The sequence below is a fragment of the Nannospalax galili genome, unplaced genomic scaffold, assembly GCF_000622305.1.
Source record: "Nannospalax galili isolate Female #2095 unplaced genomic scaffold, S.galili_v1.0 scaffold77, whole genome shotgun sequence".
Lineage (NCBI taxonomy): Eukaryota > Metazoa > Chordata > Mammalia > Rodentia > Spalacidae > Nannospalax > Nannospalax galili.
In genome coordinates, this window is record NW_008341457.1 from 3310874 (window position 1) to 3336101 (window position 25228).

The following is a 25228-nucleotide window of genomic DNA, read 5'->3' on the forward strand; positions in this document are numbered from 1 at the left end:
TCAGGGTTCAGTTGGGTTTATTCACACTGGGATCCTGCATGAGGCTTTCTACCTGCGGTACCAGATCTTGAGCCTCTGCTCCCGCTTGATCTTCCGCTGCAGCTGCAGGATGCCATAGAGCAGCGCCTCTGCCGTGGGTGGGCAACCTGTGGGAGACCAAGGGCTGTTCAGTCACTGTGCAGCTGATGGGCCCTGGGTCCAGGCTTGCAGAATAAGGGTCCTCTTCTTTGAGATATCCATAGCCCCATGCATAGAAGGGGGTTCAGGCAGTGACCCCCAGTGGCCAGCCTGTCCTCAGATAGTGCCACGAGGGGTGGTGGCCTGAGAACCCAGGCCACAGGGAGCTCAGAGGTCTAGGGATGGCACTTCCAGCCCCAAGCACCTCCCTTTCACCTGTCCCCAGCCTGCTTCCCAGAGGGCCTCAGATAGAGGGGCCACCTTGGGTCAGTGGGAAAAATCAGAGGCAGGCTAGGCCAGGCTAGGCTGCAGGAAGGCTCCTCCAGGAGGGGTGCAGGGAGGCCAGCTCACCCTCAAGCTGCTGACCAGAAGCCAGTGCAATGTCACTGGCCTCCACCCTTGGGAATGCTGACCACAAAGGTCCTTGATGCTCTGGGGACCTGGACTGGGCTGTGTGGCCTGCAGCCACTGTCTGGTGGCAGGGTAGCCTCACCTGGCACATAGATGTCCACGGGGACAATGCGGTCACAGCCTCGCACAACTGAATAGGAGTAGTGATAGTAGCCCCCACCATTGGCACAGCTGGAGGAAAAGGGGGAACGATCAGATAGCAGCCAGTCCACCCCATCCCTCGCTCCACCACCACCAGAAAATAAGAATCCAGAGACAGCATGTACATTTGTGGGAGTCAGGGACTGGGAGGGGATGAGGTGAGGGATCATGGTGTGGGGCAACTGTTCTGGAACTAGACAATGAACTTTGTCACCTTCTGGATGGCACCCAAGGCCTGAGCTGCACACCCTTGGTTACGGTAAAGGAAAAGGAGCGACTGGGCTGGGGATGCAGCTTAGCCACAGAGCACTTGCCTGGGTTCAACCTTCGGGTCCTACACTCACCTCCCCATGGACACCACATAGCGTGGCTCTGGCATCTGGTCATACACCTGTAAGACATGGGAGTCAGGTACTTGCGGGGGGCCAGGAATAGGGTAGACAGCAACAGGAACCTGGAAACCGGGGTACCTTGCGCAGTGCAGGGGCCATCTTGTTGGTGAGTGTGCCAGCCACGATCATCACATCAGCCTGGCGAGGGCTGGCCCGGAACACCACTCCAAAGCGGTCCATGTCATAGCGTGGTGCAGCCATATGCATCATCTCCACCGCGCAGCATGCTAGGCCGAAGGTCATGGGCCACATGGAGCTCTGTGTGGTGGAAGACAGTCAGCATGAGTGAAAGGGATGGTGTGGTGGCCACCCATGGCTGTCCTGCACCCAGGATTCCCCTGGCATCCTAGGTGCTGCTCAGGGACGTGCTGGAGACAAACTAGCTTGGTCGCCCTCCATGGCTCTGCCTGCTGCTGTTGTCAAGCTCTGGTCTTCAAAGCAGCCTATGGACAGCAGGGTCCTCCTGGCTGCGGTGCTGCCCTTGGGACCCTTTGGTGGGCACTCTGTCCTGGCAGCTGCGAGCTCCAGTGGGGACCCACAGGACAAAGGTAAACTCAGGGCACGCCCATCAATGGACAATTGTCATACATGGGCTATCACACCCAGGCACGGGCACCAATCCAAGCTGCTGGGTGACAAGAAGCTGGACACCAACCAGCATGCACAGGAGAGAGGGTGTACAGAGTAGGGGCCACTGGGGTACAGTGGAGGAGGCTCTGGAGTTTGTGGAGGACACAGGCATGCCACCTCTCTTTGTTAAAAAATAATTTTTCGGTTTGGTATACATGTTATACAAATGTGAGGTCAAAGCCAGCCTGGTCTACATGATGAGTTCCAGGCCAGTCAGCACTATGTAGTGAGACCCTGTCTCAATAAATGAGGGGCTAGAGATCTGGCTCAGCAGTTAAGAACACTGGCTGTTCTTAGCACCCACATGCAACTAACAACCTATGTGTAACTCCAGTTCTAGGGGATCTGATACCCTCTTCTGGTCTCTGAGAGCAGTGCATGCATGTGTCACACTTACATACATGCAGACAAAACACTCATACACATAAAATTAAAAAAGCCCAATGAATAGAAAATGAATTTTTATGAGGAAATAGCTCAGTAGGTAAAGGCCCCAAGCTGATGACCTGAATTCAATTTCTTGGGCCCACATGGAGGAGAGACCAACTTCCACAGGTTGTCCTCAGCCCTCCATATTTGAGGAGTGGCTTGTGTGCATACACACATTCACACGAAGTACATTTTAAAGTGTAATCAAGGGGGCTGGAGAGATGTCTCAGTGGTTAAGAGTGTTTGCCATGAGAACCCAAGTTCAGGTCCCAGCACCCACATAAGCTTGGTGTCTCACTAGCTAGAGTCTGCACCCAGAGGTGGACACACATAAACAAGTCCTTAAAAACTGATTTTGGAGCTGGGTGTGGTGGTGCATACCTTTAATCCCAGCACTCTGGAGGCAGAAACAGGCGGATCTCTGTGAGTTCAAGGCCAGCCTGGTCTACATAGCAAGTTCCAGCTACAGGGAGACCCTGTCTCAAAAAGACAGAAAAAAAAAAACCCAAAAAGCCCACCAACAAAACAAACAGATTTTGAACTATTAGATGACACAGGGCACAAAACCAGCAGAGGGAGCTGCTTACAAATGTGCACACTGGATGCCCTGGACAGTGTTGGTTTGACAAGACAGGGACTCACCCTGCGGGCCCAGTTGATAAGGTCATCCAGCTTGGTTATCACATACTCAGCACGACTTCTGGGAAGGCTGGAGGGTTTGGGAACCACAGCTCCGGCCTTGGATAGGGCAGGCTGTGAGCTAAGCACAAGATGGTGGGCCCACACAGTCAGCCTGGCTGCCCGATGTCCCTGCCCCAGAGCAGCCCCCAGGGGGAGGAATACAGGTGTCATAAGGGGACCCAGGACAGAATTAAGTCACCCAGATGCCCATGAGCCAAGACTAGGCCTGATAAAGGAAGCAAGGCAGGCTGCCCACGCTGGGGAGGGGAGAGGGGAAGGCAGGATGGCAGGGCGGGGTGGGGTGGGGTACAGGGTACAACCATAAAATCAGGCCCCTTCACTGGGAGGGGTGGTGCACACCTTTAGTCCCAGCACTTGGGAGGCAAAGGTAGGTAGATCTCTGTGAGATCGAGGCCAGCATGGTCTACACAGTGAGTTCCAGGCCAGCTGGGGCTACAAAGAAAAAGCTGGCCCCAGGGGGCAGCAGGCAGAGCAAAGGTGTGGCACCCTCCCTAAGGCTGGCCTACCTGCTTGGGCCCTCCATGGCCACACTGTGGTGGACACTGCACACCGGTGCCACTGTGCATACACCAGACCTGTAGGAAACAGACAAGGGTGAATGGCCACTAGAGTCTTGCTAGCTGCTCCTATTCCCACAAAATGGAGGTGACTGCCCTGCCCTGCCCAGGGCTATGCTTATGTTTCTCTGTGGGCTGGTGCCATAGTTTCTCACGAGGGCCCTCGGGGGTCATCACCCACCCTGGGAGACAGACCAGACGTTTCCACAGCTACTTCCTTCTGAAACACACCAGCTGGTCAACAGGTGTCTAGGCCTAGCAAGGACAGTCCCCAGGATCAATCTATAGTGGGGTTCAGAGACCAGGCCCTCTGCTCCCTACCAAGGGCACTCTCAGAGCCCTGTCACAAGACTAGCATGTGGAGGTCCAGGTGGGGCTTGCAGAAGGCCTTGCTGGGAGTGGCAGTAAGGGCACAGAGCCAGCAGACATGGGTGGAGTCCAGCTTTGGCCATCGCTCTCCCAGACTGTATCTTGGAACCCTGTCAGCCAGTCCCAGGCTCCTGACAGGCAGGTGGCCCATCACTTACCTCAGGATCCGCACAAAGAGCAGGCCAGGAGCTGTGGAGGGAAGTGCAGAGCTATGAGCTGCAGGTACCAGCACAGGGCAGCAACTGGGAGCTAGCAGCCAGCCTACAAGCAGGGCCCCATTTCCAGCCCCTGCCACTTGTTAAGCAGGCCCCACCTGTCACACCCTCACTCTTGTTCTCCAGTTCAGTCTCAAGAAACCCAGACTGTACACCAAGGTTGCCCTCCCCTTGTAACTCACCTCTCCTTCATCTCCTGCACCCCCATTGCTCCTGCCCCAGGGCCCTTGAACAGGCTGCTCCCTCTGTGCAAAACAGCCTGCCTCACATTTGTGTACAGTAGGTCCCTCTAGGGGGCAGGGATTCAGCATCCTGGGGTTGGGGATCTTCCAGGAGGAGTAGCCCCAAGCAGAAACAGGGTCTGACCAGATGGGAGAGGGCATAGAGGGGGAAAAAGATCCTGGTAAATGGGAGGGGGGAGTCCATGCAGGGGCCAGGATGGAGACATGCCCTACACTGACTTGTGTCCCCCAAAGCCATGCCTAGGAGCCTCCACCACAGCACATAAGAATAGGGGCATCTGCATCAGATCTCTCCAGAGGCAATTAAAGTACGGTGAGGACACTAAGATGTGCAGCAGGATGGCAGGGTGGCATTAAGATGGCTGCCCCTCATCCCCACCTCCCCATCCTGCAGGGGCTGTCCCAGATGGGGCCACTTAGAAAGTTACTCCACATTCCTGGAGGTCCCCACCAAGCTGTGGGGCTTCTTCTGAGGCCCAAGGTGGCGGCAAACCACATCCCCATCTCTCCTCAGCCCCATCTTTAACCTCAAACAGGGCTCTTGCTTCCCAAGGTCAGGACTGTGGCCAATCGCTTGGCAGCTCCAGGCTGGGCTGATGACAGAGTAAACTGCCCAGTCTTAAGGTTTTCTATACGAGGTTTTCATGCTGGGCCTCAGTTTCCAGATCTGAGGGTTTAAGACTTTGGATACAACAAAGTAAACACCATACTGGGTGGCTAGGTAGCAGCATCAGGCTTTTTGAAAAGAAATATTTTTATTTTTCTGAGACATTGTCTCCCTGTAGCCACAGCTGGCCTGGAACTTGTTATGTAAACCAGGCTGGCCTCAATCTCACAGAGATTCACCTGCATTTGTCAACCAAGTGCTGAGATGAAAGGCATTCTATTTATTTTTATTTTCCATGTATGAGTGTATGCAAGTGCACCTGTGTCATGTAAAGTTCAAAGCCCATGGAGGCCAATAAAGGGTGTCAGATCCCCTGAACTGGAGTTTCAGATGGTTGTTAGCTGCCATGTTAGTGTTGGGAATCAAACCCAGGTTCTCTGCAAGAGCAGCCAGTGTTTGTAACTGCTGAGACTCTCCGGTGCCCACCCCCCTGCTTTTTTCTTTTAACTGATGCAGGGTCTCATTGTGTAGTACAAGCTGGGATCCAATTCATCATCTACTTGCTTCAGCCTCCCCAGGGCTGTGATCACAGATAGAGGCCACCATGCCCCACTATGGCCATGTGAGATTCCAAAAGTGGCAGCCAATGCCACCAATCCATGCGGTCTGCTCTTCAAGACTCCAAAATCACAGCTGGACAAGACAAGACCCGGGTGGCCCAGGACTGTAACCCCAGCACTTGGGAGACTGAAGTAGGAACACCTCGAGTTTGAAGCCACTCTGAGCTACAAAGCAAGACCCTGTCTCAAAGAGAAACAAAACCAAGGTAGGCATAGTATCAGGAGTCGGTCATCCCAGCACTTGGGAGGAAGAGGCTAGAGGGCTCTTCCCTACACATGACATCTTGTCTCAAAAAACAAGTATAAGCCAAACAGGTTGGCTCACACTTTAATCTGAGTATTTGGGAAGCAGAGGGATCTCTGTGAGACAGGGCCAGCCTGGGCTACATAGTGAGTTCCAGGCCAGCTGGGGCTACAGGAGACCCTGTCTCAAAAACAAACAACAAAAACAAATATAGGACTCAGTGGACAGAGTTTGCCTAGCATGGGTGAAGTCCTAGGTTTATCTACAGCACCCAACCAGGTGTGATGGCTCAACTGTCATCCCAGCACTCAGGAGGTGGCGGTAGATGGATCAGGAGTTCAAGGTCAGCTACTTGGTGCGTTTGAGGCCAACCTAGGCTAGGCTAGAGGAGACCCTGTCTCAAACACTACAACAATGCTGGGGTGGTACGGCGCATGCCTTGAATCCCAACACTCAGGAGGCAGAGAAAGGTGATTTCTGTAAGATCAAGGCCAGCCTGGGCTACATAGGGAGTTCCAGGTCAGTTGGGGTACAGGGAGATCCTGAGGTTGGGGGGGTTGCATTCCTGCCTGTTTCTCCCTTTGCTGGGGAAGCACTAGCCCCCTCCTCTCTTCATCCGGAGACTGGGTGTGCGGTGCTCCCGCCATCCCTCCCCTGAAATCTGAGGCGGAGTTTGCATTCCTGCCTCAGTTTCACAGACTGTAAACGGCTGCAATAGCAAGGCCTGTAGGAAGAGTTCCGAATCACACCTCAGCCCGACCCCGACATGCTCCTGAGCTAGGAAATGATCTCTGGACCTCTGAAGACCCCGATGTCCCAGCCCAGGCCACGAACCCCCAGGACCCGCGGACCCAGCTGACAACTCATGACTGCCACGCTATCCCAACCAAAGAGCCTTGCTCACCCGCCAGAGCCGCCATCTTGGCTTCGGCCTTCAGACAACCTTTGCTGTCCGTTTCCCTAGCACTCCCGCTACTCGGTCCATCACCCAAATCGGCACGAGGGGAAACCAGCACCCGGAGATCACTTGTTCCGAAACACTTCAGTAGGGCACGCGTAGTATGCGCACGCGCACCGCTTGTTCCGAAGTCAATGAACTGCAGAAACAGAAGGACAAGCAATGGCCTTGACCTATGACCATTATCTTAGGAAGGGAAAAAAGGGATAAGCACTTACGTCCCTGGGTGGGCTCGAACCACCAACCTTTCGGTTAACAGCCGAACGCGCTAACCGATTGCGCCACAGAGACGACGTTACAGTAATTGCTCCGACACCGCCCTACGTAAGAAGCGCAAGGCCACAAAGTGCGCCTGCGCAGGGCGACGATGGTGCCAGGTGGATGCTATAAGCAGAGAAGCCTTTAAGTTGTGGCTGAAATAGCTCAGTTGGGAGAGCATCAGACTGAAGATCTAAAGGTCCCTGGTTCAACCCTGGGTTTTGGCAGTTTTTGGATAAATCTGATTTTGCTGAGATTTCACTTTGTGACCAGCAGCTACGAATCCTCCCATTTCATTGTTCCCTTTTAAATTATTTTCAAGTGTCCACAATCAGTCTAGTAGCTAGGGTGTCACATGCCGGAAGCCAGAGGATCGCTGCAAGTTCAAGGCCAGAAAGACACAGTCTCAAAAGACAAAAATAACAAAATATAAAATAAGCCAGACGTTGTGGAGGCCAGCCTGGTCTACCTAGCAAGTTCCAGGCTAGCCAGGGCTACATAGGCAGAACGCTGTGCCTTTTTTTTTTTTTTTTTTTTAAAGGGGGCAGGGGGTTGAGGTTGGGGCTGGAGAAGATGGCTCACTGGTTGCAGAGGACCAGGGTTTGAATCCCAGCACCCACATGGCAGCTAACTACTGTCCGAACTCCAGCTCCAGGGACTCCAATGGCATTGTACGACTCACTTCCTTGGGCATTGCACACAACACACAGGTGCACTCACATACATGTATATAATACACACAAAAATTTTTTTAATTATTATGTGCGTGCATTGCCTGCATGTAGGCAAGTGCACCTGTGTTGTGCAGTGCCTGCAGAGGACAGAAGAGGCTGTTGGATCCCCTGGATGTGGGTGCTGGGATTTGAATCTGGCTCTTCTGCAAGAACATTCAGTGTTCTTAACCAGAGTCATTTCTCCAGCCCCACATAAAACTTTTTAAAGTAAAATAAATGCTGGGAATGGGGGCGCATGCCTGAGTGCATAATCCCAGCACTCAGGAGGCAGTCAGGAGGAATTCTGTGAGTTCAAAGCCAGCCTGGTCTATATAGCAAGTTCCAGGCCAGTTGGGACTACAGGTAAGCCATTTCAAAAAGACACCCCCCCAAAACAAAACAAAACAAAACAAAACGTGGTAGGCATGGTGGTGCACACCTTTAGTCCCAGCACTGGGGAGGCAGAGGCAGGTGGAACTCTGTGAGTTCGAGGCCAGCCTGGTCTACATAGTGAGTTCCAGAACAGCTGAAGCTACAAGGAGGCTCTGTCTCAAAAAGACCAAAAAAAAATAAAAAAAATTCAGGAGTTGGTGATTGGCTCAGTGGATAGAGTGCTTGGAGCTCCATAGGTACAGTGCCTGGGTAGAGTGCTTGGGGTTCAGTGGGAGAGTACTTGAAGCTCAGGGGGCAGAGCATTTGCTTAGCTTGGCACAGGAAATTCTGGGTTTATCCCTACCACCACATAAACCAAGCACAGTATCACATGCCTGTCATTCCAGCACTCAGTAGGTGAAGGCAGGAGGATCAGGATCTGTTTAGGGTCAGCCTCAGCTACATTCTGAGTTTGAAGTAACCCTGGGCTATGTGAGACCAGAAGGCTCAGAAGGTGAAGGAGCTCTGCTCCTAAGAGTTTGATCTCTGCACCCTACAAGGTGGCAGGAGAGAACGGACTCCTGAACTGTCCTCTGATCACCATCATCAGCACATCATTGCATGCCCACACACACATTCAACATACATACACACAGAGACAGGCACAAAGACATACAGAAGCACGTAAACGCATTAAATCGAAACTGATTATGAATCTGTGGATCATTTTAGTTAACTTGACACACCTGAGTTGAGGGGGCCTCAACTGGGGAATTGCCTTCATTTGACTGGTCTGTGGCCATGTCTGTGGGGCATCTTCTTATTGAGTAATGTGGGAGGGCCCTAGGCAGGTGGGCCTGTGTTGTAGAAGAAAGCAAGTTGAACACGGGCCAGGGGAGCAAGGCAGTAAGAAGTATTCCTCCGTGGCCTGTGCTTCTGCCTCCAGGTTCCTGCCCTGAGTTCCTACCTTGGGCTCCCTGATAAACTGTGACCTGGGAGATGTGCCATATAAACCCTTTTCTCCCCAAGTTGGTAGTGGTCAGTGTTTTGTCACAGCAATTGAAGGCAAACTAGAACACCATCTTTGGTGCTTACCCTATTTTCTCCCTCATGTTCTGGCAACTCAACCCCGCCCCCCATAGTACTATGTTGCCTGTGCTCTGAGATGGGGCTTTTGGGTGGTGGGAGTCATGGATCCTTGATATGGCCTTAAACAGGCTTTGTAAGAGGACCTAGATATGGTGGCTCACTCCAGTGATCCCAGCATTCAAGAGGTGGAGGCAGGATTCTTGGGCATTCAAGGCCTGCCTGGGCTACAGTGAGATTCCCACTAAAAAAATAGGGGAGGGTGTAGTAACATGGCTTAGCAGGTAAAGGTGATTGTCGACCTCAATTTGAGCCCCATGTCCCTCATGGTGGAAGGAGAGAACAGACTCTCCCCACATGCACACCGTGGCATATACACTCACACCCCCCACCATAAACATAACAGTATTTTTAGAAAGAGAAGTCTAGGGTTGGGGATTTAGCTCAGTGATAGAGCGCTTGCCTATTAAGTGCAAGGCCCCAAGTTTGGTCCTCAGCTCAAAAAAAAAAAAAAAAAAAAAAAACAAAAAAAAGTCTAACATGCACAAGGTTTGGTTCACCCCCAGCTCCATGGAGGTCTAGATGGAATGTCCCCTCCCCATGTGCATTTACGCTAGGGTTGTGATGCAGCTTGAACCCCCATCCCCTGCCAAACCAAACCGCTGCCTGATCCCCAGCTGCAGTCCTCCTTGCCTGAGGATTGGCGGGGGTCCCAAACCTCAAGGAGACCTGTTGTGGGGAGCAGAGTGGGGTGACAACAGCTTCTGTGAACAGTTGTGGGCCAGCAAGAGTAGAAAAGGGAAAATGGGAAGAGGAGGAGGAGGAGCTAGAGGAGCAGGAGCAGGATGGGAAGAAGGGGAGAGGACAGCTTTGCAGGGCAGACAGGCATTCCTGGTGCTGGACTAAGGTTGTAGGATGTTCTGAGAATGGGCAGTGTTAGTGGGACCCCACCCTGCACAAGTGCTGGTTAGGTACTGTGGCAGCAGCTCCCCCCACCCCCTCAGCTGGTCGCTGTTATTCCCACTCCTTGCTCCTTCCTGAGATGAATCTTCTATTGTGGGGTCTGCATTCTCCAGGTCCTTGAGGGTAGGGAGATGACAGCAGATGGTGCCAGAGGGCCCGGGGACTCCCACCTGTAGAGATCTCAAATTAATCCCCACCACAAAAGCCGAAGCTGAGGAGGCTTCACTAGCTGGCAGCACTGCAGGGGTCCCTAGTGAGGTCTGTGGGTGTTCCAGGCATGGGGTGGGTGGAGGCCAGTGACACCCAGTACCAGGGCATACAGGAGTCATGGAGGGCATGAAAACACTAGCATAGTGAGGGGAGGATGCTGGGGCAGGTTCCTTGCTGTCCCTCATGGATCTGAGTGGGTCACTGGACTCTTGGTCCACCCGTAGCAGCCAGTCACAACCCAAGGAAATGCACTGGGCTTTGTCAAGGCAAGGTTGATACAGCACCCACAGGATTCAGGGCTTCCAGAGGTGTGACAGGGTGGGGGTGTTGTCTCCTCCAGGCCTGTGCTCACAACTACCCCAAGCCAGGGTACTGGGCTGTCCCCAAGGGACCCTATGTGGGGCAATCCGGGGCATCACTTCTCACCCTTAGAATGACTGTGGGGGCTCAGGAAAGGGGATAGGTGGAAGTTGAAAGCACTTGGTCAAGTGTCAAAAAAACATAGGGCTAACCCTCCTAAGATGCCTCCAGTCCCTTCCTCAGATGGTCCTCCACAGACAGCAGGACAAAGCACAGTACCAACAGACCTGGGCCCCACCTCCAGCCCCCTACCTTCCCTTGGATTTGGGCAAAGTCAAGTTCAACTAAAATGTCAGAGAAGGCCAGGTGTGGTGGCAAATGTCTTTAACCCCAGTAACTCGGGAGGCAGAGGCAAGGGAATCCCTGTGAGATGGAGGCCAGCCTGGGCTACATAGTTAAGTTCTAGGCAGACTGGGGGTTTACAGATAGATCTACAAAAATTATATATATATAGCTTCAACGAGTGTCTGCAGACAATGGCTGCAATGCTCCTCTGTGTCCCTAGATATAGATATTGGGTGATTCACACCCAGACCTGTGGGTCCCACATGTTCCCAACCTGTTCTGTGATGGCTTTGGCCACCTAGGTGTGAAGTACATCAGGGTGTCCCCACAAGCAAATCCTGGGGTGAGCTTCCCCCCTGCCCAAGACCTGTAGCCCAGCTAACTGGTGCAGCGTGAGTGCCAGCTGTGAACGGCTGGTCACTGGCTTGGGCTGACCTGGCCAAGGTATGTCCTCAAGGCCACAGCATCCAACATGGGGTCACCCCATCCCCAGCTCTCCAGGGTCCTGGGTGGGAAGCAACCATAGCCGTTCAGGACAACCCTTCGGGCACTGGCCACAGAGGCCACTGCACAAACGTCTCCAGCTGTGGCTCCAGTGTGAGGGTCCCCACCCTGTCACGGAGGAGTGGCAGAGAAGATCCCAGAAACCATGGATAGGGAGAAGAAAGCCAAACAAGACCAGAGAAATGTTAAAGCTCTTAAAGCGGTGTTCAAATCAGTCTTTCCAGAAACTTCTGTGGAGGGCTAGGGCAGCGCGGAAATGGAACCCCAGTGCACACAGGGGTTACTGTACGGTGACCATCAACATGTGCATTCAAATATTATTTTTTCTTTTAAAACCTTTCAGAAATTAAAAAAAAGAAACAACAAAACACACACACACACACAAAAAAAACCCAGAAGGCAACTCTCCCATGGCTGCCAGGCAGCTTCTGGCATGAGGACATCCAACCTCTGGGATGGACTGAAGACCCAGGTCCCACAGAGCCAAAGCCAGCACTCCCCTGGGCCACCCACTTTCTAGAACATTCTCTCAGGGTGCTGTTCCCCACATGGATACTGCATGACGGCCTACTTGTCACCGTCGGCGCCGGCTCCTCTCTTCCAGGAGCTCGTTGTCAAAGATTTCCTTTTCCCTTCAGGAAATAAAAGACAGTCTGTGGTGAAGGAATTGCCGGGGTCACATGTCCAGTCACATCCTGGAGTGATGGCCACCACCCTGAGCACAGGACAGTAAACCCAAGGTTACCTGTACTATGCACCATCAATGGGTTTTTGTTGAGAGGTCTGGGTTATTTGGAGACAGGGGCTCATGTAGCCCAGGCTGGCCTTGAACTGACTACGTAGCTGCAGTGCTGGGATGAACCCACAGTTTCATGCAGGCTGGCCAGCACTCTACCCACTGAACCCCAGAGTCCTTTTTCTTTTTGGGTTTTTGATACAGGGTCTCCCTGTAGCCCCAGCAGCACTGGCAGTTGTTATTCAGATCAGGCTGGCCTAGATCTCAGAGATCTGCCTGCTTCTGCCTCCCAAGTGCTCGAACTCCAGACTTAGCTCCTTAGGTGGGTGCTGGGGATGGAACTTGGGCCCCCAGCTTGCAAGGCAAGCCTTTATTGACTAAATCCCTTTTTCTGAGAAGCCTCACTGGGAAACCCAGGCTGGCTTGAACTCAGGATCCCACCTCAGCCTTCCGAGCATGGATGTGACAGGCACTTGTTCCCAGGCCCCTGGTGTACTGTGAACTCAGGGATGACAAGAAGGGCAAAGGCCAGGAGCCCCACCTGTCCTGGCTTCTTTGGGCACTGCCAGGCCCTCAATGGTGCCCTGCTGCCCTCCACAGACACTGACTGGCTTTCAGGGGCAGTGCACCCCTCGGCGCAGTGGAGCCTGGTATGTGGCGTAGGACAGAGACTTGGCCTGTAGCTGTGGTGTCATCTGCCCCCTGCCTGTCACTGCCCTGCCCTGCCTGGCTCACAGCAAGGCCTGGCAGTGCGCCCAGAGGTGGATTAGGGGCTCTGGAGGCCACAAAGCCCAAGACAGCTCAAGGCCAAGCAGGAGGCATCTTCATCCAGCACTGACAGCCGTATCGCCTCTTAATCTTGCAGATTCCTGCACTGGCCACATGCTGCAGTAGGCAGCAGGCTGAGCACAGCGCCCTGACAAGTAGATTACAGGGGCCTTGGGCAGAGCACACGACCAGGCTGTTGCAGGACAAGTGCCAAGGGCTGGGCCTGCAGGGGAGGCAGTGGCCCAGCCAGGCCCCCTGGCCAGCATCCAGCCTAGCCACACAGGAGCAGCCTGGAGACCTGACTACATCCAGCCATGCCTGGAAGACAAGCGGTTCCAGCTCACCCCTCTGCACCCAGTGCCAACACAGATCACTGAGGTCACATCACAGGCCTGGCACCTCTGTGTTAGAAGGGGGCTGTCAGCCCTGTCTATGTAGGAAGGGAACCCTGGAACACCCAGCACTGAGAAGAATAGCCACAGAGGCCCACCTGTAGCTGAGGGTCGGGCCTTGGATGTACTTCTGCTCTGCAGTCTTGTAGTCCACAGCGTCCACTGCAGCAATGGCACAGATGATTGCCTGCAGGGAAAAGTGATGGCTGGGCAGTGGCTCAGTGGGCAGAGTGCTGGCAGCTCAGTGAGTAAGAGTGCTTGTAGTTCAGCAAGCATAAAGTCCTGGGTTCATCCCCAGCACCACATAAACCAGGCATGGTGATGCAGGCCTGTCATTCCAGTACTTGGGAGGTACAGGCAGGAGGATCAAGAGATCAGGGTCGGCCTTGGTTACACAGTAAGTTTGAGGTCAGCCTGGGCTACATGAGACTCTCACCTCAAAAACCTGAATATACCACAGTTGTTTGACTAAGGGATTTAAGAAACTACTGTCAGTTTTCACAGCTGAAACCACACTGTAGTTCGGGCAAGTATGTTCTTTTGTTTATTGAGACAGAGCCTTACTCTGTAGGCCAGGCTGGCCTGGAATTTGCAATTCTCCTACCTCAGCCTCCTGAGTACTAGGATGACAGGCCTGAGCCACACCTTGGCAAATACGGATTTCAGAGTTATCATGTTTGCGGCTGGAGAGATGGCTAGGTGGTTAAGAACACTGGTTGTTCTTACAGAAGACCAGGGTTCAAATCTAACAACTGTCCATAACTCCAGTCCCGGGGGATCTGACAGTCTCTCCTGACCTCCTTGGGCATTGCACAACATGGGTGCACTTACCTACATGCAGGCAGTACGTGCATACACATGAAATAAAAATAATCTAAAAAAAAATTAGAGTTATGTTTTATGACGGAGTATTTTCTCCTCAGTGTGGATGGGGCGACCAGGTCGTTCTCTGTGGGGTGTCTTGGACCCTGCACGGTGCTGAGCAGCGTCCATGGCCCCATACATTCCACACCAGAAGCCTCCTCACTGGGACAGTTACATCTGTCCTCAGACATTGCTTTCACCCTGGTGGGCAAAATCAGTTTTTTGGGGGCTTTTTGAGACAGGGTCTCCCTGTAGTCCCAGTTAGCCTGGAACTCAATATGTAGACCCAGCTGGCCTTGATCTCACAGAGATTCATCTGCCTCTGCCTCCCAAGTGCTGGAGTTAAAGGCATGCCCAGCTAAAGATGCACACAAAAGTACTCATGGGTGATATAGGGCTGGCTGTGGTGGCACAGATTTGTCACCCTAGCTACTAATGAGGGGAGACCCCAAGTCTGAGGCCAGGCTGAGCTACAGAGCCCATCCCAAAAATTCACCAAAGTCCCCGAAACCCTATTGGGTCAGGGAGGGTACACAGCCCACCACACTTTCCTTCTATGTCTGTGGATACATTCACAGATGTGAATGAGGTGACAGGATGGGGACCGAGGATCTGGGCAGGGGACAGTGACTGGCAGCTTCTGGAACTCTAGCCAGGACCCAAGTTCAAGGCCTGGCCAGGGGACCTGAACGCCCACTCACCTCTGGCAGCAGTACATCCAGGATGAAACGAATTCGGTCTCCACTACCCTGTGCAGGCACCTCACCGTCCATGTCACGGCAGACACCCTGTAGGTACTCCACTACCTCGTCCAGCTGTCCTTCATCCTCCAGATAGGTCTCTACACATGTCACATACTGGCCAGAGCTCAGGAATGTCTTGAGCCAGCGGGATGGCTTGCGGCTATGCAGGATGGCCCGCAGGTGACTCTCAGCACCCTTGGCCTTAACAATGTACTCCACCAGCTTCTGGTTGGCACGGTCCCTTGCAGCCCGGGAGCGGTCAGGCAGAACCTTCCTGCAGGGACGCCACTGCCCCAGCGGGCTGTCCCCCAAGGGCTTCTCAGGGTTGCCCTTGCCCAGCTGAGGGAACCTGGTCCCCAACAGGTCCTGTTGGATAGACTTGCGCACAGGGTAACCTGTGAGGGAGCACATGGCATGAGCTGGCATCCTCGGGACCCTCACCTCCTCCCTCTGGAGATCTCAGGCCAGGGATGCAAGGGAAGTCCCGTCCTGTTGCCCATGTAACACACTGGTCAAATGCCTCTGCACAGATGCCTGCTACATAGCGAGTGGCTCAGCAGGTCACTCAGCTCTGCCAAGGGTGGGCTGGCACCTTGGTGTATGCCCCCAAAAGCAGGAGACCCAGGCATGACAGTCTCTCAAGGGCACAAAGGAGGCCCTATGAGGAATGGCGCACTTGTACTCACTTATATCAGCAGCATAATATTCCAGGAAAGAGCCAGCGAAGGAACCGCAGCCTGTAGGGGGTAGGAGAGGGCTGTGCTCAGAGCCCTGCCCTATCAGGTGCTGTGGGCCAGAATGACTGGCCAGGGGCCTCCTAGTGTGTGCCTGACCCCCAGGCTGGGGACAGAGAGGCAGAACTGACAGGGGAAGCTGGCTTCAGTCCCACCTCCATGGGGACAAGACTGCAGGGCCAGTCTGGTCAAGAAGAATCCAGGTTGAGCACTGTCAACAACACAGTGTGCCCCAGTTCCACATAGTATGGCCCACATACCCAGCCGCACACGGTAGTCTGTGATGAGAGAGACGCACCAGCCAATGGCCTGGGCAAAGTCCTCCTTGGCTCTATCCTGCAAAGTGAACACAGGAGGGCATGAGCGGGATCTGAGGCAGCACTGAGTTCTGGGTCTGGGGTGCTAAGCTAGGGTGGGCCTTACATGTGGCTAGGAAAAGCTGCTCACCCACTCAGGTGGACAGGTACTTCCAGGGCAGCCAGCATCCACCAGACTGATATCTGACTTTTGGTGGGGTTTTTGTTTTTTTTCAGACCAAGTTTCAAGTAGGTTAGAGGGGTTTGGAACGTGCTATGTAGCTGAGGCTAGCCTTTAACTCCCAATCCTCTGTCCTCTGCCTCCCAAGTGCTGGGATGAGTTTGTGCCACCATGCCTGGCCAGGCAGACATGTGAGAAGCTGCAAAGTCCACTGTCTGGAGGTTTGTGTGCACAAGGATACCACACGCCCACCATGTCAGATGTGAGGTTTCCGGAGAGGGACAAAGGCTATGGGTACCAGCCCCTCCCGAGGGCCTCCTGCTACTCAAGAGAAAATGACACCTCCTGCCTGTCCACTGTGCAGCACCATCCATTCTGGTCAGCTCAAAGATACAGTGCAAGGCTGGCCTGATGCCCTGCCAAACAGCACCACAGACCAGAGTGGGTGACTATAGCTTGGCAAAGACCTGCAGGTTCCTGCAACAGCAACAGCAGCGTCATACATGTCACCCAACACAGACAACATGAGACTGAGTGCCTACAGCCCAGGTGAGCCCCATACGGCTCTTTTCAGGTGCTGGGTGTGACCCCAGAAGCACAGGCAGCATGCCCTAGCCACACACAGCAGGCTTCAGTGAACCAGTCCCAGCACCCCAAACACCTGGCCATGTACTGGGAGAAATGAGACTGCCCTCCAAACAGAATACCATTTCCCATATCCATATTTGTGCGCTCACCTGTGTGGACTGATGTCAGGTATTGTCCTTCCTGAGTACTTGTGTCCACCACAACCAGCTGCCACCTTGATTTTCTCAATTTTATTTATTTTCTTTTTATGTGTATAAGTGTACTGTCTGCATGTAAGAAGTGCACCCATGCCATGCAATGTCTGGGAGGCCAAAAGAGGGTATTGGATCAGATCCCTTGGAACTGGAGTTATGGTTGTTAGTCACAATGTGGGAACTAAACCCAGGTCTTCTGCAAGTACGTTTAACCACTGAGCCAGGCCTCCAGCCTCCACCTTTTTTTCTGAGGCAAGGCTCTCTGAACCTAGAGACCAGCACTCAAGAGGCAGAGGCAGACAGATCTCTGTGAGATTCAGGCCAGCCTGGGCTACATGGTGAGTTCCAGGTCAGCTGTGGCTACAGGGAGACCCTGTCTCAAAACAAACAACAAACAAAAACCAAAACCAGACAAGTGGTACCCTTAAAGCTAAATTAGACTTTAAAAATGTAGCTTTTTCTCATATTCAGCATGGAACCTGCGGCCATCTACCTGCTTCAGCCTCCCAAATGCTGAGAAAGCCCAGCCCTACACCACTGCACCAGGCTCTTGACACATCTCTTCCCAGGGACACTTGGAAATCACAAGACATGGAGACAAGCTCCTGTGTCCAGACATCTATCAACAGTCAGGCCCAGCCCCAACTCAGGCCTGCTGTGTTCCCCATACTCCTGGACCATACCCAGGGTGGACCACACCCAGGGTCCCCAGCTGGTGGGGGCCTGCATCCCAACACCCCAGGGCAATAGTCAGCAGAGGAGGGAGCGTGTTGGGCCAAACAGTCCTGGGCCTGTGTTGTAGTGTGGTCTCCTAAAATAGGGACATAATGAGCAGTGCTCAGTGTGGCTCTGAGGATCATACTTGGGGACAGATCTGGAATGGAACTATCTGGGACAGCACCTGCTCCCAGCTCTAACCTGTCTTTCCATCACCCACACCAGCCACAGAAAACCTCTTATAGGAGCTGGACTGTGATTCAGTGTGTAGAGTTCTGGTAGCTCAGACGGCCCACGGTCACCTACCAGCAGCATGTGCTTCTCTGAGCAGTCAAAGTGCTTCAACCTCCTCAGCGACACGGTGATTCTTGACAAAGCAGAGGTCATGGTCAGCAACAGCACCCTCAGTGCAGGACCAAGAATTCCTTCCCCACCCAGAGCCAACTCTGAGCTAGGCTGCGGCACATCCACATCCATTAATGGAAAGTGATATGCTCAACTACCAGGGTCCCTGGAGCGGCTGGGGTATGCTTATATGACCCTGAGCACCACTGTGGGGCCTGATCCCCATGGGCCCCATCCCACCAGCCATCCGAGGCAGCACACTGGCACTCAGGGTCACATGAGGCCAGGTCTAAGCGTCAGGCTCTCGAGGGTGACTGAGGTGGCTCTGAGGTCACTGAGTCACCCTGAGGGAGCACAGGCCCTCAGCTCAATGGTCAGGCCAATCCTAGCCAAGGTGAGAGATGTCCTTTGCTTCCAACAGGGTGCAGGGAAACAGGGAGCTGGAACAGTGCAGAGGCACCCAGTGAAGCTGTTTACACTAGGCTGTGTGGGCAGCGCCTTTGCTAGGGCACATGGGGACCTCCTACCCCATCTGGGCTCTGGCTGTCAGCACGTCTCCCAGCTTACCCTCGGCCTTTGGGGTTCATGTTGCCCTCAATGAACAGCACACTGGCCTTCTTGTCCCTCCGCCGCACACTCTTGACCTGTGGGAAGACGCAGGACACCCGTGGGAAGAGGCAGAGGGCTCCCTCAACTTCCTCAGAGGCCATGCCTGGTGCTGGGAGCAACCTAGGCTTGAAGCCAGTTGTGCCACATGGTTTTGTGGTATTCTGTGGAGTAGAATCCAGAAATTTTCATTTTGGTCTTTTTTGGGGAGTTGGGGAGATAGGTTCTCCCTATAGCCCCAGCTGTCCTGGAACGCCCTATGTAGCCCAGTGCTGGGATTAAAAGTGTGCCACCACCATACTTGGGACATTTTGGTCATTTAAAAAACAAAATCGGGGCTGGAGAGATGGCTCAGTGGTTAAGAGCACTGACTGCTCTTGCAGAGGACCCGGGTTCGATTCCCAGCACCGACACTGTCCTTAACTCGAGTTCCAGGAGAGTCCGAAGCCACCTTCTGACCTCTGCGGCATAGCACGACATGGGTGCACTCACATACATTCAGGCAATACACTCATACACATAAAAATAATATTTAAAAAATAATAATAATAATAACAAAATCAGCCAGGCGTGGTGGCGCACACCTTTAATCCCAGCACTTAGGAGGTAGAGGCAGGCCGATCTCTGTGAGTTCAAGTCAGCCTGGTCTACATCGTGAGTTCCAGGACAGCTGGGGCTACAGGGAAACCCTGTCTCAAAAAGACCGAAAAAAAAAAAAAAAAAAAAACCACACACACACACAAAAAAAAAATCTTGGGGCTGGAGAGATGGCTTAGTAGGTAAGAGCACTGACTGCTCTTGCAGAGGACCCGGGTTCGATTCCCAGCACCGACACTGTCCTTAACTCGAGTTCCAGGAGAGTCCGAAGCCACCTTCTGACCTCTGCGGCATAGCACGACATGGGTGCACTCACATACATTCAGGCAATACACTCATACACATAAAAATAATATTTAAAAAAAAATAATAATAATAACAAAATCAGCCAGGCGTGGTGGCGCACACCTTTAATCCCAGCACTTAGGAGGTAGAGGCAGGCAGATCTCTGTGAGTTCAAGTCAGCCTGGTCTACATAGTGAGTTCCAGGACAGCTGGGGCTACAGGGAAACCCTGTCTCAAAAAGACCGAAAAAAAAAAAAAAAACCACACACACACACAAAAAAAAAATCTTGGGGCTGGAGAGATGGCTTAGTAGGTAAGAGCACTGACTGCTCTTGCAGAGGACCCAGGTTTGATTCTCAGCACCCACATGGCAGTTACAAACCGTCCTCAACTCCAGTTCCAGGGGAATCTGACACCCTCTTCTGACCTCCTCAGCATTAAACGACACAGGCGCACTCACATGCAGGCAATACACTCAATACACGTAAAATAAAAATATTTTTTAAAAAAATCTTTCTGTGCGCTGGGGCACACATGTAGCGTTAAGGAGGCAGCTCAGATATTGAAGCTTACTTCCCACCTTGTTTGAGGAGGGCTCTCTTCGTTGTTCATTGATATACTAGGCTGGCACACCTGGCTTGTAAGGATTTAAACCAGGTCCTTGGGCTTGTGCAGCACTCTACTCAATGAGCAGTCTCCCCAGTTGTTTTGTTGTATGAGTCTGGGTCTCAAGTAGCTCAGGCTGACCTTGAACTTGCTATGTTAGCCGAGGATGACTCTGAACTCCTGATCCTCCTGCCTCAGCCCCCTGAGTGCTGGAGTCAGAGACATGAACCACCACACTGGGCTCCAACCCTGGTCTCTTACTAAAGACCCATGTCCCTACTGTGCCTCGGCCTAAACACCCAGGGTCATTCGCTTCTGGGCTGAGTGGAACTGATCATAGAGGCTGGGTGCTAGCTTGCACTGGGGGAAGTAGAGAATCCAGTATGTGGACCTAACAGCTCTAGGGCAGCAGAGGGATAAGGCCAATGAGCCCCACCTGAGTAGTGTTGATGGTCCCCAAGATGCCCACCCTTGGGCCTAATCCTGTATGTGCCTGGGAATCTGTCATGCCCAGAACCCATCAGCCCTGTGGAGACTCTGCAAACAGACAAAAGTAGAGATGGTACCAGAAATGCTGGGGAAGGCAGGGGGCACTGAGGGAGGATGGAGATTCTCATATGCTGCATCCCCAACCCTGTGAAAGGGGCACATGGGACCTGCCACATATGCACCAAGCAAACTGTTCAGACTCTGTTGTTTCCACCCTGGGGATTCTGTCTCAGTCCTTCTGTTCTCCCTTTCTGTATCCCAAACTGGCCTACCTCCTCCCACCTTAGCCTCCAGAGTACTGGGATGACAGGCTTGTGTCACTCAGATGGACATTCCAAGATCAAATACCCTCAAAATATGACTAGGGTTGGGCGGTGGCTTTATGGCAAAGAGCTTGCCTAGAATGTTCCAGGCTCTGGCTGCCATCCTTATGAGTTGGGAAAAAACAAAAACAGCCAGGCATGGTGGCGCACGCCTTTAATTCCAGCACTTGGGAGGCAGAGGCAGGAGGATCTCTGTGAGAACGAGACCAGCCTGGTCTACACCCTCAATTCCAGACCAGCTGGAGCTACAGAGACCCTGTATCAAACAAAACAAAACAAAAAACCCGCAGAAAATAGTAAGGCTAACAAGGCCAGATGCAATGATGGCACCCTGTAACAGAGGACTGAGTGGAAGGTGGGAGGGAAACACAGGGCTGGGTGTGCTTCCTCTAGGGAACAGAGCCAGGTGCATGGATGATTCACCCCAGGGTCCAGCCTTAGCCCAGCTCACTGGCCCCATGGGCAACTGTCAGTGGGATTATGAACACTTTTTGTTTTCTTTCTTTTTTTTTTTTTTTCTTTTTATTTAGTCCCTGTAGAGACTGTCAAAAATTGCCAATGCTGACTATATTTCAAGTTGTCATGGCAGGGTATTGGGAAAATTTTTCAATTAGCAATAATCGCGCCTCGGATAAACCTCATTGGCTACGATACTGCCACTGCACAAAGCTTTCTTTTTTGAGACAGGACTTCACATAGCCCAGGCTGACCTCAAACTCTCTATATAACCGAGGATGACCCTGAACTCCTGATCCCCTTGCCTCCACCTCGAGTGGTGAGGTGTCAGGCATGCACCACCATGCCTGATTTACCACAGCATCTAAATTCAGAGGCTCTGACAGAGAAAGGCCTGAAACATGTTACTTAAGTTTAGTAAAGCACTTTGTTCATACAGGTTTTCCTAAGCCTGGGTGGTGCCAATATCACTTGGACTTCAGGTTAAACAGGGCTGAAATGATGCCCCCTGAGGTGGGGGCTGTGTGCCCTGTCTATTTCCAGAATAACAAAGCCACCAAACCACCTGCTAGGACAGGGGACAGGGAGGTGAGGGCGAGGGGCGTGGTGCCTGCACAGAGGGGAGAGCATGCTTACCACGGCTGGCCAGAACGGGTATTTTTGGTATTTAAGCCAGACTAGCATTCCTACTTCAAATGATCGTGGTTCTAAAATTAAAAAGGAAAAGAATATAGAGATGTGTCAAATCCAGCATAGAATAAGTATAATACAGCCAGAAAAAAAAGCACAATTTTTCTGTTTGTTTTTAAGTTTTCGAGACGGGGTCTACCTAGTAGCCCCAGCTGGTCTAGAACTATGTAGCCCAGACTGGCTTAAATCTCACAGAGATCTGCCTGCCTCTGCCTCCAGAGTGCTGGCATGACAGGAGTGCTCCAGCACGCCTGGCTTTCTGAATCAAACTCAACTCCATCTCTTCTTGTTAAGAACCCCAGACCAAGTGATGCTGTGGCGTCAGAGCTCCAGCTCCAGACTGCAAAACTCAGAGCTGTGAGGGAGACACCAGGCATGGGAACCAAAGGTGGAAGATGTGCTGACACCGACGTCTCAGACAACCCAGCCAGGGACCAGCAACTGTTAAAACATTTGGGCAAGTAGGTCAGGGAAGCTGGCAGCTCAAGCCTGCCACAGGAGTTTGGAGGCCATGGTGAAGCCACCTCAGCTGTGGCAATAGGTACACAGGGCCCTCCAAGCAGCTCTGGCTTGCTCTGCTCATGGGAATCAACCCCACACAGTCTCATTATGGGTCAGCTTAGCCGTGGCCACAGCAGCACCCATGCTCCTGAATCATTCTAGATACTCAGCAGGGACTTAGTGAGGGCACCTTTGCCCACTAAGGACTGGTAGATGAGGTGGGTACAGTCTAGGCTGGTACTCACTGAGACCCCTGAGAACATCACCAGCTGCCCTGCACCATCTGGGCTGGGTCTGTGTGCGGCCAGCTCAGGAGTCCTCAGGCTCCTGGTGACCAAGTCCTCCTCTCTCACTGCAATTTGGAGCCCAATACACATGTTCCTCAGCACCTATGCAGAGCCCTTTAGTGAGACCCATGCCCCCTGGACAGACTTGTCCCAGTGTCATGGGCAACAGTAGCCGCGGAAGGCAGTGAATGACTGTACCCAACTGAGGAAGACAAAGCTTACAGCCTCACTCGGTATCCCCACAAGGGCCAGCTGCCTCTGAGCCTTTGGAGAAGGGGACAGGACCCTGACCATGTCTGTGGTCAGCAGGGGCATAAAAAATAAAGCAGCATGAACCGGGCATGGTGGCACACACCTTTAATCCCAGCACTCAGGAGGCAGAGGCAGGTGATCTCTGTGAGTTCAAGGCCAGCCTGGTCTACATAGTGAGTTCCAGGACAGCTGGGGCTACAGAGAGACCCTGTCTCAAAAAGACCAAAAATAAATAAATAAATAAATAAAACAGCATGATGAAGCCAGGGTTGGGGCGCTTGCCTGTCAACACAGCATTTGGGAGGCAGAGGCAGGGAGCTCTCTGTAAGATCAAGGCCAGCCTGGTCTACATGGCAAGTTCCAGGACAGTTGGGCTACTGGGAGACCTTGTCTCAAAATAATAATAAATTTAAAAGACTGGAGAGATGGCCCTGGATTCTCAGTACCCACATAGTGGTTAACTGCTCATAACTCCAGTTCCGGGAGGTCAGAATCCAACACCATCTGCATGACACAGGTACACTTACATACATGCAGGCAATACACTCATACACAGAAAATAAAAAATAATTAAAATATTTAAATAAATAACTTTTGGGTTTTTTTGGTTTTTTTTTTTTTTGGTCTTTTTTGAGACAGGGTCTCCCTGTAGCCCCAGCTGTCCTGGAACTCACTATGTAGACCAGGCTGGCCTTGAACTCACAGAGATCTGCGTGCCTCTGCCTCTCAGGAGTACTGGGATTAAAGGCGTGCGCCACCACGCCCAGCTAAATAAATAAATTTTAAAACAAGATTTAAAAAAGCAGTCTGGACAGCTTTTGGGGGGGGTGTGTCTTCTTACCACGATACAGAAGGATCTGGGGTGGCTCCTCATCCTCATCCTCATCCTCATCCTCTAGCAGGGAGCGGATGGAACTGAATTCCTCAGACTTCTCTGGTGATGGAGGATCTGCAGGGAACAGGACAGTCACCGCTCTTGACAGCTGCCTGTGCCACAAAGCCACACTCAAAATTAAACAAGAAACACCTCTGTCAAAGGACTTCGGGTTTGTTTTTTTCCCCCCTTTTCTTTGTCTTTTTGAGACAGGGTCTCCCTGTAGTCCCAGCTGGCCTGGAACTGGCTATGTAGACTAGGCTGGCCTCGATCTCAATGAGACCTGACTGCCTGTGCCTCCAAAGTGCTGGGATTAAAGGCAAATGCCACTATACCCACCCCTTTAAAAAAAATTTTACATAGAAATGTGTGTGCCTGTATGTTTGCACAAATGCTACCCACAGAGCATGTGGAGGTCAGAGGACATTTTGTGGGAATCAGTTCTTTCCTCCTACCACGTGTGTCCAGGGATCAAACTCAAGTCATCAGGCTTGGCGGCTAGTGCCTTTACCCATTGAGCCAGCTTGCCTGCCCCTTCTTGTTGCTGTTGAACAAAGCAACTCAAGTTTGCGAAGCAAGAGCCCTCCAGCTCCCCAGCCCCAAAGTACCTTTTAAAGAAAAATACACGAGAGACACAGACAGGCCACAAGTGACAGAATGTGATAGCCCTCTGAATGAGAGAAATTGGGGGACTCCAGGTGGCGACACTGCGTGCATTTTCTTCTTGAATGTCACAGCGGGGAGACACACAGGAAGTGGGCCAGAACCAAGAGGCAACTGCGAACAGGGCTCATGGTCCCTTCTCCCCAGAATGCAGTGGAGGGGACCAGTAAAACCAGAGGACAGCCCAACCTGGTGATGGACAATTGCAGTCCAGACCCCACTGTGTCCCACATCTGCCCTTCTACACACAGGTAGAGATTTGTGAGGTCCCTTGTCAGAGCTCAGAGGGACAGACATGGTTAGAAGGGACCAACTCCCCATAAGACAGCACTGAAGGATGAGGGTGACCTCCTGACTTGGGGCCTCCTAATCCCCAGCCTCACTTGCTGGAAATATGCTTTTAACAATGAAACTTAAGGGCTGGAAAGATGGCTCAGCAGTTAAGAGCACTTGCAGAGGACCTAGGTTCAATTCCCAACACCTACATGGCGGCTACGAACTGTCCTTAACTCTAGTTCCAGGGGAATCCGAAGCCCTCTTCTGACCTCCGCAGCATTGCGTGACACAGGTGCACTCACAAACACTCATAAAATAAA

General features: G+C 52.5%; 2 protein-coding genes and 3 non-coding genes across 8 annotated transcripts in view; 1 reads left to right on the forward strand and 4 right to left on the reverse strand.

The window, feature by feature from the left end:
- Ndufs7 (NADH:ubiquinone oxidoreductase core subunit S7) lies at nucleotides 1-6770 on the reverse strand. The gene is made up of 8 exons (XM_008837165.3): nucleotides 6641-6770; nucleotides 3967-3997; nucleotides 3389-3457; nucleotides 2823-2940; nucleotides 1200-1379; nucleotides 1074-1120; nucleotides 671-759; nucleotides 1-146 (listed from the first exon to the last, which is right to left on the reverse strand). Exons 1-8 carry the CDS (start codon nucleotides 6654-6656, stop codon nucleotides 49-51), a joined length of 648 nt encoding a protein of 215 aa, XP_008835387.1. The 5' UTR covers nucleotides 6657-6770; the 3' UTR covers nucleotides 1-48.
- Nucleotides 6701-25228, reverse strand: part of Pwwp3a (PWWP domain containing 3A, DNA repair factor) — a 25026-nt gene continuing 6498 nt past the window's right edge. For 2 of the 4 annotated variants that reach the window (XM_029565452.1, XM_029565451.1), the window contains exons 6-14: nucleotides 23937-24044; nucleotides 22002-22072; nucleotides 18571-18647; nucleotides 17965-18025; nucleotides 15943-16018; nucleotides 15635-15685; nucleotides 14907-15343; nucleotides 13440-13528; nucleotides 11626-12160 (exon numbers count right to left, since the gene is read on the reverse strand). In XM_029565452.1, the coding sequence (XP_029421312.1) occupies nucleotides 12013-12160; nucleotides 13440-13528; nucleotides 14907-15343; nucleotides 15635-15685; nucleotides 15943-16018; nucleotides 17965-18025; nucleotides 18571-18647; nucleotides 22002-22072; nucleotides 23937-24044 (1118 nt within the window). In that variant the 3' untranslated portion in view covers nucleotides 11626-12012. Of the gene's footprint in view, nucleotides 6834-11625; nucleotides 12161-13439; nucleotides 13529-14906; nucleotides 15344-15634; nucleotides 15686-15942; nucleotides 16019-17964; nucleotides 18026-18570; nucleotides 18648-22001; nucleotides 22073-23936; nucleotides 24045-25228 lie in introns of those variants that run through there. The other 2 variants (XM_029565453.1, XM_008837167.3) reach the window with 2 other exon arrangements.
- On the reverse strand, nucleotides 6912-6985 carry Trnan-guu. The gene has a single exon. It is a non-coding gene; the product is annotated as a tRNA-Asn (tRNA).
- On the forward strand, nucleotides 7107-7179 carry Trnaf-gaa. The gene has a single exon. It is a non-coding gene; the product is annotated as a tRNA-Phe (tRNA).
- On the reverse strand, nucleotides 21440-21580 carry LOC115071050. The gene has a single exon (XR_003850153.1). It is a non-coding gene; the product is annotated as a U4 spliceosomal RNA (small nuclear RNA).

Bases quoted from the DNA above. Each gene is read 5' to 3' on its own strand.
- Ndufs7 (XM_008837165.3), bottom strand. The intron at 3,458-3,966 runs GTAAGTGATGGG...TGTTTCCTACAG, and splicing joins CTCTTTGTGCGGATCCTGAG to GTCTGGTGTATGCACAGTGG. The intron at 147-670 runs GTGAGGCTACCC...GGTCTCCCACAG, and splicing joins CGTGGACATCTATGTGCCAG to GTTGCCCACCCACGGCAGAG.